This window comes from Lathyrus oleraceus, chromosome 5 (genome assembly GCF_024323335.1).
Source record: "Lathyrus oleraceus cultivar Zhongwan6 chromosome 5, CAAS_Psat_ZW6_1.0, whole genome shotgun sequence".
Classification (NCBI taxonomy): Eukaryota; Viridiplantae; Streptophyta; class Magnoliopsida; order Fabales; family Fabaceae; genus Lathyrus; species Lathyrus oleraceus.
In genome coordinates this window covers 563519666-563534656 of record NC_066583.1, presented here as the reverse complement: position 1 = coordinate 563534656, position 14991 = coordinate 563519666, and the positions used below count along the sequence as shown (strand labels likewise).

The 14991-nt window shown below is 42.0% G+C and overlaps 1 protein-coding gene across 1 annotated transcript; it reads left to right on the top strand.

Annotated features, from left to right (window-relative positions):
- Nucleotides 1–668: 668 nt before the first annotated feature.
- Nucleotides 669–14229, top strand: LOC127082076 (uncharacterized; the record flags this gene model as incomplete). The annotated part of the gene is made up of 10 exons (XM_051022302.1): nucleotides 669–824; nucleotides 5126–5897; nucleotides 6015–6720; nucleotides 7220–7810; nucleotides 9087–9418; nucleotides 10049–10227; nucleotides 11038–12532; nucleotides 12608–13252; nucleotides 13355–13718; nucleotides 13827–14229. Coding segments are annotated over exons 1-10 (5643 nt in total), but the record flags the coding sequence as incomplete, so codon positions are not given.
- Nucleotides 14230–14991: the final 762 nt, after the last annotated feature.

Below are 14991 nucleotides of genomic sequence, written 5' to 3'. Positions count from 1 at the left end.
AAAGCTCTCGAAAGGCACAAAGTTTGTGAGGTTCACTCCAAAACTGTTGTAGTCATGGTGATTGGAATTGAGTAGAGGTTTCGTCAACAATGTAGCAGATTTACACCGACAGGTCCGGGGACTCCTTGGAGCAGGAGGGATACAATATTACTGAATCAAATGCAAGCATAATTCAGTGTCTTTTAAGCTAGCAACACCGTAGCTCTTTAGATGGCTCAATTTCTATCCTTTGGGATATTGCAAATTACCCTGTTCCAAGTAATGTACACCTAGCCGGAATCCCACTAGGTATCAAATGGAAGCATTAAAACCTGCATCTGCAAAAAGATCCAAAAAAAATGCGCATAAGAGTTTTGAAAGTGCAAGACATAATAACAATAGCAACAGCAACAACAGTTGCTTTTGTTCATTAAGATAAAACTCCTGCCAGTTACAGCACCAATTGGGCGGATCTACATCCTGAGTTCCGCTATAAAACCGAGTTTCAGAGTCATGAGCCTGAGTTTGACTTGGAAATAGAAGAGAAAATTAACAAAATAAATGGTGGCAAACAGCATACCAACTTCTGCAATAACACCATTTGTTCACCTGCAACAAACAATAATTCACAAAACAGCAAAAATTGAATCGGCGGCGAGTCGCAATCGGAACCGCTGCTCATCGTAAAAATGGTTAAGGCAAAGTTTCACCAGTACCGGGTCGTCGGAAGGGGTCTTCCAACGGAAACCGATGAGCACCCGAAGATTTACCGCATGAAGCTTTGGGCAACCAATGAAGTTCGTGCCAAATCCAAATTCTGGTATTTCTTGAGGAAGTTGAAGAAGGTTAAGAAAAGCAATGCTCGTGCAAGCGATTCCACAGCTATTCAACAGTCAACATTTTGGCAGTCCCAACTTCCCAGTGCGACACACAATCATCAAAATCAGAATATTTTAGAATCAATGGATATTGATGCATTGGACGAAACCACAAATCAACCAACCATAATCTGCAAAAAAAAATTAATTAAACCAAATCACGTTTTCACCATTGCAACCTTTTCACTGCAGTAACAAAGATTAACAGCAAAGAGTTAAATTCCAAAAATTCCCAAATCAGGGAAGAGACAAAAATCTAAGAGAAAGTTTGAGTTCAAGGTACCGTTTCCGGAAGTGTAGCGTGAAACAAGATAAAAGCACTTCTGAGCATCAAAAAGACTTCTGGAAATTTTCTTCTTTGAGCTCTAGAGGCCACATCCGAAAACCCTAATCTGGAGCATAAAAGGAGAGCAAGAGAAATCAATCGGAGGACGAAAAATTAACGACAAAAAAATTGAGAGAGGGAGGCGGATTGGAAAAACGGAGCAAACAGAACCCTAAATCGAAAAATCAAACACAAACCTATTTGGGAGAGGGAAGGAGCGAGGTTGAGCCGTCGTTACCGTCTTCACCACCGGAGGTGAGCTCTCTTTTGCTTCAGCCTTTGTTTTTTTGTATGATTCGAGAGTGATTGAGAGAAAGGGTTGAGGTCGAGGATGGATTGATTGAGGGAGATGAGGGCATTTGGGTGTGAGACGTAGCGAAGCGATTGAGGATGTGAGGGAGGTTGAGCGAAGCGTTTGGGAACGAAGTGGGAGAGACGCGATTGAGAGAGAGGGCTGTGGGTTAGATTGTGAGTCGAGAGAAGAGGGATTGAGAGAGACGATTCCATTTCTTGTTTTTCTTTCTGTATTTTCTTTTTTCAATTTATTATTAAATAGAGTAATTAGTTTTAAAAAAAATATTATGAAAAAAGATCCCTTTAATTTTCCTAGGTTAGTTAGTTGATAAATGTTTTAGTTTTCTAATCTATTCCTCTTGGTAAACCCAACAGCCATGCGGCTGGGTTTAATTGCCAGTAGACTAACAGTTCTTTTTCTATTTAGTTTTTTATTTTAATCTTTTTTTTAATTTACCTTAGTTTATATATTTAAAATTAGTACTAAAATAACATCTAGTTGGTAAGTGGCCTGGTGGAGAGGGTGGTTTTCATAGTTTCAAGAGTAGTGGGTTTGATACTTGTATGTAGCACTTTCTTTTTAGTATTTCTTTTTCTTTTAGTATTTCACTTCTTTTTTTTTTTTTTTTTTTTAGTGTTTTATTGTCTTTTAGCGTTTTGTTTCTTTTAATATTTTTTATGACCATCCATCATGCATGCAAAACCATTTTAAAACTATAAAAATCATTTCTTTTCTCGATTTAATATCGAGCCCTTTTTTTTTCACACCCTTGTAAGTCGATTGCTTTTTAAGCATCGCCGTCAACCTCACATAGCTTACTCTTGGGCTTTCTTACAATGAGTCGGTTCTCTTGCACTTACACTCATGCATTATTTGTTGTTTGGGCCCGATTTAATTATTTCATGATTTTGAATCCCCATTTGACAAAATGTACCCCACTCCCCCGATGTGTAATAATTTTGTACTATTTTATTTCTTTATTGCTTGGTTGTTTAGTTAATACTAACACAAGAATAAAATCAACAATTTCAAAAAATACAAAAAAATATGACTCGATCCAACGTCGAGTATTTTCTCAATAAACAAACCATTTCATTTCTCCTTTCTATTCCATCCTATTTCAAAAAAAAAACTTCATCAAACGCTTGATCCAACGTCAAGCCATTTTTTCTAATAAAAACTCAAAAAATATTAATTCATAGTTAAGACTTTTTCAATAAGATGGAAGTGGAACGTGGTGTATACCGCGCACTCCTGAGGCTAGGATTCGAGATGTATATCTCGCCAATCCTAGCTCTCGCCATCATTCAAGTTTATCCACTTTGTTTTCTTTCAAACACTCATTCAAATTTCTCTTAAACGTCCATCAATACTTGATCTAGGTCAAGTCATTTTCACAACAAAACTCAAAATACCTAATTCTTATTTAACACTTTCTCAATAAAGGTGGAAATGGAACATGGTGTATACCATGCACTCCTGAGGTTAAGATTCGAGACGTATGCCTCGCCAATCTTAACTCTCGCCATCGCCTAAAATTGTCAATGTGGTTTCTTCAAACCCCTTCACAATCAAATTCCAAAATACCTAATTCCTATCTTAAACTCTTTTAATAAAGATGGAAATGGAACATGGTGTATACCATGCACTCCTGAGGCTAGGATTCGAGATGTATATCTCGCTCATCCAAGTTCTCGCCATCACTCAAAATACATCCAACCAATCAAACTCTTTCTCGCCGTCGTGCGATTAATCAAAAACCTTTTTCGTAAACGAAAGGTATCTTGTCTTAAGTGATACAAAACAATGTTTCGGCCACGATTGTTGAGTAGAGATAAATGACGCTTTTCCGAATGTAGATTTATAAATCCGTTCGATGTGTGGTATGCATCCACTCCTCATCTGTTTTGGGTAAAACGATGTTTTTGTCGATTAATACAGTATAGTTTTCGCTAAAATCGACCAACAAACAAACATTTTTCTACCCAGAACTACGTAAGCCTTGATTTCTCTTTTGAGATACGTAGGAGCAGGATTTGTAAATCTTGTCAGGCCCACTAATAAAAAACTTAGGTTTAGTCCTTCGTCAAAAATCCAAAAACATTTTCCTTTCTTTTATTCTTTCTTTCCCACCTAATAAATTGAAAAGCCTAACATTTCAAACTAACATTAATGCACACAACTGACCTAATGGTTCCCGTTGAGTACAACGGACGTGAGGGGTGCTAATACCTTCCCCTTGCGTAATCGACTCCCGAACCCTGATATTGGTTGCGATGACCATATCTTATCCTTTCTTTTGTCTTGGGTTTTATCGATATTTCCCCTTTCCTTTTTAGGAATAAATAAAGTTCGGTGGCGACTCTGTTCAGTCCATCATTGCGAGCGTGCGATCGCGCTCCGCTTTGAAGTCGTATCCCCATTTTTTTTCGAGGTGCGACAGATGGCGACTCTGCTGGGGAGAACAATCAAATCCCTAAGCGAGTCAAGCCTAGTTAGGACGTTTGTGTGCCTTTGTTTGTTTAATTTTATGGCTTTTCCCTTATTTATTGCTTTTAATATCTTTATTGTTATATTGATATATGTTGTATGTTGGTTCTATTGCGATTGTTGGTACTTGGGTATTTGATTGCAAACCATGTGGGAAAGACTCTACACCCGAGTCTAGAGTGAAAAAACACATAAGATTGGACGATGGTTGAGTAGTACGGACTCCCGAGGTGAATACTTCGTAAGGGTCGGTACGAGAACCTCACTTAGAGTAGATTCTTTTGCAAATATTGTCGCCCGAGGTGTATACCTCGTAAGCGTCGATGTTTCAAAGGGGTCCATGACTCTAAGGACCTTTTAGAACATTAAACCTTTGGCCAACTAGAAATGATGGTTGCGTAGTATGGATTCCCGAGGTGTATACTTCGTAAGAATCGATACGAGAACCTCGCTCAGAATAGATTCCCTAGATGGAGTTGATGACCGGAAAGTATTTTCCGTAAGCGTCAAACAGTCTTTTGAATCCATGACTCTGAGTACCCTGTCTAGAACCCAGTCGATGGTTGCGTAGTACGGACTCGCGAGGTGTATACCTCGTAAGAGTCGGTACGAGAACCTCACCCAGAATAGATTCCCTTGATGGAGTTGACGACCGGGAAGTATTTCCCGTAAGCGTCAAACAGTCTTGTGAATCAATGACTCTGGGGATCCTTTGTAACAAAGCCCTAGATCATACCCGGTGAGAACCCCGTTTTGGAAAGCAATCAAATTTATCCATACCTCGAACCGTTGAACCTATCCAAAAAAAAAAAGGAAAAAAAGCATTGCATCCATTCATTCATTGCATATGCATAAAAAGCAAAACTCTTAGTTGTTTCGCATTATTTCAGGAATCCAAGACTTGTTAGCAAGATGAATCCTGAGAGAAGGGGTACTTTTCAGTTCAAATACAAGAACGTGGACCTTACCAGCCTACAGAAGTTGAGTGCCAAAATAACACCACTCAAACTCAACCGCTTCGTACAAAACTATGGAAGAATTCTGGACATCCTGAATGAGAAGATGGACATGATGACCGCAGTGACTATTGCTCAGTTCTATGATCCACCTCTACGTTGTTTCACATTTTCTGACTTCCAGTTGGCTCCTACTTTGGAGGAGGTTGAGAGGATCATAGGCCGGAATTTGAAGGATCACTATCCATTTCCTAAGCTTGATGAAGATATTCCTCCCAAGAGAATAGTTTCAGCTTTGGGTCTGAAAGTTTCTGAAGTCGTGGATAATTGGGATGTGAAAGGACCTTTCAGTGGTTTTTCTAGGAAGTTCTTGGAAGATCAGGCCAAGAAGATGGAAAAAGAAGGAGATTGGGAATCCTTCTATGCTGTGTTAGCCGTGTTGATATATGGGATAGTCCTCTTCCCAAATATTGACCATTTCGTGGACCACCTGGCGGTGAGAATTTTCCTCTCTGGTAACCCTGTACCGTTCCTCTTGGCAGATCTCTACTACACTCTCCATGATCGTCATGAGAGGAAGGGAGGAATTGTCTTATGTTGCGCACAGTTGCTACATGCCTGGTTCAGATCCCATATGCCCGAAGAAGGTCCTTTTGTCTCCAAGGAACTCAAGCCTTTCCAGAAGTTAGCTTCCCTCACCTCTAGTCATGTTAAGTGGTATATCAGGGATTGGGAAACTGAGAATGTGATTGTCAGCATTGGAGACTTCCCCAATGTGCCGTTGATAGGAACCAAGGGTTGCATCAACTATAACCCCATGTTATCTCTAAGGCAGCATGGATACCCTATGAATGGCCCTCCAAAAGCTGAAGCTCTAGAGCCTTTCATCTTACATGGTATTGAAGCGGATCATCCCATGGTGAAAAAGATCAAGAGGTCTTGGCAAGCAGTCATCAGAAAGGGTAAGGAGTTGGGTAAGAGAAATGTCATTGCCCGAGAGCCTTACACTTGTTGGGTTAGAGAAAGGGTTCAGATGATTAAACTCCCTTATCCATTTGATCCTTCTATCTATCCATTGGTTCCTGAGCCAGAGCCCATATTACCTGAAGATGTGGAGGAGCTCAATGCCCGTATCAAGGAGTTGGAGTTGGAAAATGCTGATTTGAGAATCAAGCTTGGCCGAGTCTCGATAGAGAATGGGAACTTGAAGGACGATCAACAAAAGAAGGACAAAGAGCTTGAAGTCTCCAATAAGAGAGCCAGAGAGTCTGAAGCAAGGAGAGAAAAGTTTGGACAAGCACTCTATAGCACTAAATCTGTGTTCAAATCAAAGGAAGAGGAGTTGGATAGAGCTTTACTCCGGATTCAAAAACTCAACAAGACTCTGGAGCTGACCCTTGAGATGAAAAGGGAAGCACGGTTGATTTCCGAGATTCGTACTCGTGAGCTGGAGAATACCATTCAGAAGTATCAGGATGCTCTGGAACGTGAGAAGCTGAAGACCGAAGAGTCAGAAAGAGTTTGCACACGATTGAAGCATCATTTGGATCGAGCCGATGCTAGAATCCAAGCACTTGAAGGTGGGGATCAGGATGCTGCCTATATGGTGTTGCTGAATGAATGCAGATATTGGAGAAACCTCTATAGGGACATAGAGGTGACAAAGGCTGAAGACGTGCGCATTATCCAAGATCTCCAAGGGCTCTACACTGAGTGGAAAGGCAAATTTTTGAAGCTGTCCGGATTTGCGAGTTCCATCATGCGTGAGCTACCTGAGAAGCTGCAAGAGGCGGATTGGTGCATGTGTCCAGAGAACACCCCGCATCAAGTCTTTAATTTCATTAAGTTTTGTAAGGCAATGTTAGAAGGGTTAACTACCGACCTTGCTACGGTCCGGAAAGCCCATAAACCATGAGCACGTTGTTTGTATTTGAACTTGAATATGAGATTAATGAAAAATTGCTTTTGAGATTCATTTTATTGTGTTTCATTTCCTTATTATTTTGAATATTTGCAAACAAGTGTTGTGACATTTTTGAAATGAATGATTGAAACTAACCAAGAGTTTTGCAAACAAAATGCATTCATACATACATTCATGCATTTTCAAAACAGAGTCTCATTCTGTCCTTTCTTCCTCCAGTTTCACGCTGAATTTTCAACACCAGTATAACACTCGTGCCAGAGCTCGTCAAAGAATGGCAGATCAAGAGCATGAATTGGAGCGAGTGAGCTCAGAGCTAGAAGACCTGCGTGGAAACATGGGGCAGGTCATGGAGATATTATAGGTTATCAGGGCAAAGCTAGATACCCAAACAACGGTTGTTTCTGAAATCGCAGGTCCATCGATTGAACCCCAACCTGTGAGGGCGGTACCAACAACCTGGCCAACCTATGGTTTACCTCCCGGTTTCACGCCTACAGTTGAAGGCGCCCCTGGTTTTGCACCACCTGCTCAGCAGACAGCTCCTCTACCGACCATCAATGAAAACCATCCAGTGGTTCACACGTTCGCACCTCCTCTCGTCAGGGCGCATGTGCAACCTTACTTTGAGGACCAGCAACATGCTCCAGACTTTTCAGATGAAGATGAGGAAAGGCAAGAAGACCTAAGAGGGATGAAGGAGAATTACCAGATGCTGGAGAAGAGATTGAGAGCTATGGAAGGTGACCAAGTCTTTGGTGCTACCGCTAAGGAGATGTGCTTGGTATCAGGTCTTATGATTCCTACGAAGTTCAAGACCCCAGATTTCGATAAGTATGAGGGCCACTCGTGTCCTAAGAGTCACCTTATTATGTATTATCGAAAAATGGTTGCGCATGTAGAGGACGACAAGCTCATGATACATTGCTTCCAGGATAGCCTGAGGGGTGCTCCCTCTAAGTGGTACCTAAGCCTGGATCAGAGTAGGATTCGTTGCTTCCAGGACTTATCTGATGCCTTCATCCAACACTACAAGTATAACATGGATATGGCCCCAGATAGGAGACAACTGCTCAGCATGTCCCAGAAAGACAAGGAGTCTTTTAAGGAGTATGCGCAACGATGGAGGGAAGTGGCCTCGCAAGTCGAACCACCTCTGGCTGAGAAGGAATTAGCGGATTGGTTCATGGATACAGTTAAACCTGTGTTCTATGAAAGAATGGTAAGTAGCGTATCTGCAAGTTTCTCCGACCTGGTCGCTGTGGGCATAAAGGTCGAACTTGGATTAAAGAATGGAAAGATGACGACTACCTCTGAAACATCTGGTAGTAATGCCAAAAAGTTTCCTGGAGGATTTCAAAGAAAGAAGGAGGGGGATACGAATGCAGTGTCAACCAGCCAAAGAAGGAGTCAGTCATGGAAGAAACAACACCAATTTTCTCAACAACAACCAATTTATCCAGTACAATATGTCCAACAACCGTATGTGGCAGCTGTCACACCAAATTTTAACCAACCACAAGCTTCAGTTTATCAACCTGTTCCTGCTCAACAAGCGTCGATATATCAGCAAGCGCCCGCGCCACCTGCTTATCAACAGCCGAGGGCACAGGCTCCTCGTCCGCAAAATCCTCAAAATCAAAATAGGGTGCCAAGAAGTAGAGTTCCGTTTGCTTCAATCCCTATGACATACACTGAATTGTACCCGTCATTGCTACAAAAAGGTTAGTGACGCCCAGATCTTTGGGTCCTCCACCAAATCCTTTACCGCCATGGTACAATCCAGATGCTCATTGTCCTTTCCATGGGGGTGCCCCTGGACATGATTTAGAAGGATGTTATGCTTTAAAGCATATTGTGCGAGACCTGGTTGAAAAGAAGATTCTGTCCTTTCGAGACGTCGGACCCAATGTCAAGAACAACCCTTTGCCAGCACATGGTGATGTCAATGCCGTCGAAGATGCTTCTGATGTGTGTGTAATCAAGAATGTGGAGGATGTTAAAACTCCGTTGCTAGTGCTTCATGCAGGATTGGTGAGGGCTAGATTGATTGATACCTGTCACGATAGCTGTGAAGAATGTGCCATTCAGCCGAAGGGATGTAAAGTAGTACAAAAGGATATTCAGAACTTGATGGATCAAGGCGTTTTGCAAATTTCTGGTCCAACATTAATGAGGAAATTTCGGTCATTGAACCTGTCTTTAACATACCAGAACCATTTGAGGTGACTTATCACAGGAGAGACATTGTTCATCCGTCACCCATGGTAGTTTGTATGCCTACCCCATTTCCTTTTGAGAGCACCAAGGCGGTACCCTGGAAGTACGACATAACAGTGGTGGATGGGTTTGTAGATGGAAAACCCAAAATTGCTGAAAGTAAGGAAGTTTTGGAGAATGTTGACACCGACATCACCAATATCGCAGGAACAAGCAGGATGACCCGTAGTGGTCGGATTTATACTCCCAATGTTAATGTCAACCCTCAAGAGCCAACAAGGGGAGCTGCAAATGTAAATCCTACCCCAGAACAGGGAGGGGCACAGCCGGCTGTGCAAACAGATGAAGCAAGTGAGTTCCTAAGGATAATAAAGAAATCTGACTACAAGATAGTTGATCAGTTACACCAAACGCCATCAAAAATATCTATCTTGTCTTTGCTTCTGAATTCCGAAGCTCATAGGGAAGCTCTGCTAAAAGTGCTTGCTCAGGCTCATGTTACCCAAGACATAACGGTCGGCCAATTCGATGGAGTGGTCGCCAATATCACAGCCTGCAACACTCTAAGCTTCAGTAATGAAGAGCTGCCCAAGGAGGGGAAGAATCACAACCGCGCCTTGCATGTGTCCATAAAATGTCAAGAAGATGCTCTGGCTAGAGTTTTAGTGGACACTGGATCATCCCTCAATGTTCTACCAAAGAGGGCACTCGCTAAATTGTCTTATCAAGGTTCGGAGTTGAAACCTAGTGCGCTTGTGGTGAAAGCTTTTGATGGCTCTCGAAGGACAGTAGTTGGGGAGGTAGAGTTACCGATACAGATTGGACCGCATGTATTCCCCATCAATTTCCAAGTCATGGACATAAATCCAGCTTATAGCTGCCTTTTGGGACGCCCATGGATACATGCTGCTGGGGCAGTAACTTCTACTTTGCATCAAAAGATGAAGTTCGTTGTCAATAACAAGCTCGTTATTATCTCAGGTGAAGAGGACTTTATCATCAGTCAACTCTCCTCTTTCCGTTACATTGAGGCTGATGAAGATGCCTTAGAAACCTCCTTTCAAGCCCTTGAAATATCCAATGCTACACTTGAAGAGGTTAAGGATCCTGTTGAGAAAGCTAGTTTGTCATTCGCTTCTTTGAAGAGTGCAAAATCAGCAGTTGAAAGTGGGGGCCCTGCAGGTTGGGGGCAAGTTATCAACGTCAATGAGAAAAATGACCGTTTTGGTTTGGGGTACAAGCCTTCTGCTAACGGAGGAGCCCTGGTCCCTGCAAAGGACCGTGTGCGGAGCATACAAGAAGTTTTCCTGAGCAAAGGATTTATCCATGGAGAACAAGTTGGTGCAGTGGAAGATGGCACTGAAGATGGAGAAACATCGAATCTGATATACCGGTGTGAAGCAGCCTTGACAAACTGGGAAGCGGTTGAGATTCCAGAAGTTTTTCCTGTGTCAAAGTAATTGTTGTTTTCCTTTGTGTTTTTTGAAAATCCTTAGCTCTGCCCAAGGCTAATGGATCATTTGTAGGGCCCCTTTTGAATTTCGAAAAATCATTATGACAAATAAAGAGCATTTTGTTCAAATTCTTGTCGTTCATTTATCTGTTGTTTTTCTTAAAATGGCAATCCTTTCAAAAACTACAAAAATATTTTTTATTTCTTTTGCATTTTATTTCCATTTTTCTAAAAAACCATCATTAAAAAAACATGCAGAATAATCAATAAACCAGTTGAATTCGATGACCCCGCTACTTCCTATAATTTTGAACTCCCCATCTACCAAGTGGAAGAGGAGAGTGAGGAAGATTGTGATTTCCCAGAAGAACTGGAAAGGATGCTCGAGCATGAGTCAAAGGCCCTTCAGCCACATCAAGAACCAGTGGAAACAATCAACCTTGGCACCGAGGAAGACAAGAAAGAGGTCAAAGTTGGGACTACACTTGAGGCAAGCATCAAGGAAAGATTGATCAAGTTGCTACATGAATATGTAGATGTATTTGCTTGGTCGTATCAGGATATGCCAGGTTTAGATACTGACATTGTTGTCCACAAGCTACCACTACAGCCAGATTGTCCGCCAGTGAAGCAGAAGCTCCGAAGAGCAAGACCCGACATGGCTTTAAAGATTTGTGACGAGGTGAAACGTCAATTTGATGCCGGTTTTCTAGCAGTTGCAAAGTACCCTCAATGGGTAGCCAACATTGTGCCAGTACCCAAAAAGGATGGCAAGGTCAGGATGTGTGTTGATTATAGGGATTTAAACAAAGCTAGTCCAAAGGACGATTTCCCCTTGCCACATATTGACACTCTGGTAGACAACACTGCTAAGTTCGCAGTCTTCTCCTTTATGGACGGATTCTCGGGTTATAATCAAATCAAGATGGATCCAGAAGACATGGAAAAGACCACATTCATCACCCCTTGGGGAACATTTTGCTACAAGGTAATGCCATTCGGTCTCAAAAATGCTGGGGCAACTTACCAAAGAGCAATGGTCACTCTTTTCCATGATATGATGCATAAGGAAATTGAGGTCTATGTGGATGATATGATTGCAAAATCTCAAAGTGAAGAGGATCACATAGACCACTTGCAAAAGCTATTTGAGCGTCTTCGGAAATTTCGACTACAACTAAATCCTGCTAAATGCACCTTTGGTGTCCGATCTGGAAAGTTGCTTGGTTTCATTGTTAGTCAACGAGGAATTGAGGTAGATCCCGACAAGGTCCGAGCTATACAAGAGATGCCTGCTCCACGCACCGAGCGAGAGGTTAGAGGCTTCCTGGGGCGTTTGAATTATATCTCAAGGTTTATCTCACATATGACGGCCACATGTGAGCCTATCTTCAAATTGCTTCGAAAAGATCAAGCAGTTGAATGGAATTCTGACTGCCAAATGGCTTTTGAGAGAATCGGACAGTACCTGCAAGAGCCCCCTATTCTAATTCCACCTGTTCAAGGGAGACCACTCTTTATGTACTTAACCGTGCTTGAAAAGTCAATGGGATGTGTGTTGGGACAACATGACGAAACCGGTCGAAAGGAACATGCCATCTATTATCTGAGTAAGAGGTTTACCGATTATGAATCCCGATATTCACTCTTAGAGAAAACTTGTTACGCTTTAGCATGGGCCGCTCGTCGTCTAAGACAATACATGATTTGCCACACTACTTTGTTGATCTCAAAAATGGATCCAATAAAGTACATCTTTGAAAAGCCTGCTTTGACTGGAAGACTCGCCCGTTGGCAGATGTTACTATCTGAGTATGACATCCAATATGTGTCTCAGAAAGCCATAAAAGGAAGTGTGTTGTCTGATTACTTGGCAAACCAGCCCGTTGAAGATTACCAGTCGTTGAAGTTTGACTTCCCGGATGAAGACATCATGGTAGTGAAAGACTGTGAAATCCCAGGACTCGATGAAGGACCTGAACCCGGATCTCGGTGGAAGCTCATGTTTGATGGTTCCTCCAACTACATGGGGCATGGCGTAGGAGCTGTCCTGTTGAATCCAAATGGTGGATACACTCCCTTCACAGCAAGGTTGTGTTTTGATTGCACGAACAATATAGCAGAATATGAGGCGTGCATCCTAGGCATTGAAGCAGCCATTGATCTCCGAATCAAAATCCTTGAAGTATGTGGAGATTCAGCCTTGGTGATATACCAAGTCAAAGGCGAATGGGAAACCCGTGATACCAAGTTGATCCCATATCGTGCCTATGTCATGGAATTAATAAAATACTTTGACGAAATCACTTTCCGTCATATCCCGAGAACTGAGAATCAAATTGCTGATGCTTTGGCTATGTTGGCTTCAATGTACCAGGTCAGATTCCATAATGAAGCACCTCTCATTCAAATCGAGCGGAAAGTTGAGCCTGCCTACTGCCAGTTAGTTGAAGAGGAAGCCGATGGTAAACCCTGGTTTCACGACATCAAGTGCTTTTTGCAAAATCAAGAATATCCAACAGATGCCACAACCCTTGACAAGAAAACATTGAGGAAGTTAGCATCTAAATTCTTCTTAAGCAATGGTGTGTTGTACAAGAGAAATCACGACATGATTCTGCTCAGATGCGTGGATGGACGTGAAGCAGACCTGTTGATCAAGGAGATTCATGAAGGATCCTTTGGAACTCATGCCAATGGGCATGCCATGGCCAAGAAGATTTTGAGAGCTGGTTATTACTGGTTGACCATGGAATCCGACTGTTTCAATTATGCTAGAAAATGTCATAAATGCCAAATCTATGCCAACAAGGTACACGTGCCTCCGACCCTACTAAATGTTTTGACGTCACCTTGGCCTTTCTCAATGTGGGGCATCGACATGATTGGCGCCATCGAGCCTAAAGCTTCCAATGGTCACCGCTTCATCCTGGTTGCCATTGATTACTTTACCAAATGGGTGGAAGCCGCCTCTTATGCTAATGTGACAAAACAAGTGGTTGCACGGTTTCTCAAGAAAGAGATCATTTGCCGTTATGGAATTCCAAGCCGGATCATCACAGATAATGGGACGAATCTGAACAATAAGACCATGAAGGAATTATGCGAGAGCTTCAAGATTGAGCACCATAACTCTTCACCATATCGTCCAAAGATGAATGGCGCTGTTGAAGCCGCTAATAAAAACATCAAGAAAATCCTGCAGAAAATGGTGAAAACCTATAAGGATTGGCACGAGATGCTACCCTTTGCATTGCATGGATATCGGACTTCCGTCCGCACTTCAACAGGGGCAACCCCATTCTCTTTGGTATATGGGATGGAAGCAGTTCTCCCAATTGAAGTAGAGATACCTTCAATGAGAATCTTGATGGAAACCAAGCTAGAAGAGGCTGAGTGGATTCAAAATAGATTTGATCAGTTGAACCTCATAGATGAGAAGCGATTGACATCTTTGTGCCATGGACAATTATACCAGAAACGGCTTAAAAGGGCTTTTGACAAGAAAGTACGTGTTCGGGAATTCAGAGAAGGAGACCTCGTACTTAAGAAGATCTTGCCAATACACAAGGATTCACGTGGGAAGTGGACTCCCAATTATGAAGGCCCATATGTTGTGAAGAAAGTTTTCTCCGGAGGTGCCTTGATTCTCACAACTATGGATGATGAGGAACTCTCACACCCCGTGAACTCTGATGCGGTTAAAAAATACTATGCCTAATAAAAACCCGCCAAATCGAAAACCTGAAAGGGCGATTTAGGCAAAAAAGGGTATCCCGGTGGACTGAAAACCCGAAAGGGCGGTCCAGGCAAAAGTTAGGGATGAATAAAAATTGGTAGCTCGCTAAGTTGAAAACCTGAAAAGGCGACTTAGGCAAAAAGAGCGTCTCGGTGGATTGAAAACCCGAAAGGGCGATCCAGGCAAAAGTTAGGGGCATAAAGGCATAAACTGCATCAGTTGTTACTGATTTACACTGAAGAATTTGAAGTGGAAGATTAATCCAGTTTCTCCCCTTAGAAGCAAGGTTTTGGGGGAATCATACCTATTAAGGATGTTAGTGGTCACTGAATTCAATGTAAACCTTTCCTTATTGCCATTTTCAAAAAAATGTAACACTCTATGGAGCTACGCCATTGGTGTGCTACCATTCTGGAATAAAATACAAGTTTTCCTAATCATTGTCAATTTGTGTTCATCTACGCTTTTCTTTGTTATGCAAAATGTCATTTATTTGTTAATAATGAAGTTTTGAAACTTGGAAAAAGAATTTTGAAACTTAGAACAAATTTACTTTGATACATGTGAAAATTGAAGGAAAATCATTTGTTTCCCCGAAAAGCCTCGAGGTTGCATAAATGTTCCTAGAGCACCAACAAAAGTCCCCATGGAATACAACTTATGAATCCTCTAGAAGGATGGACCTTTGGTTATTTATAACTGTCAATCATGATAGTTTCTCCCTTGGATGCG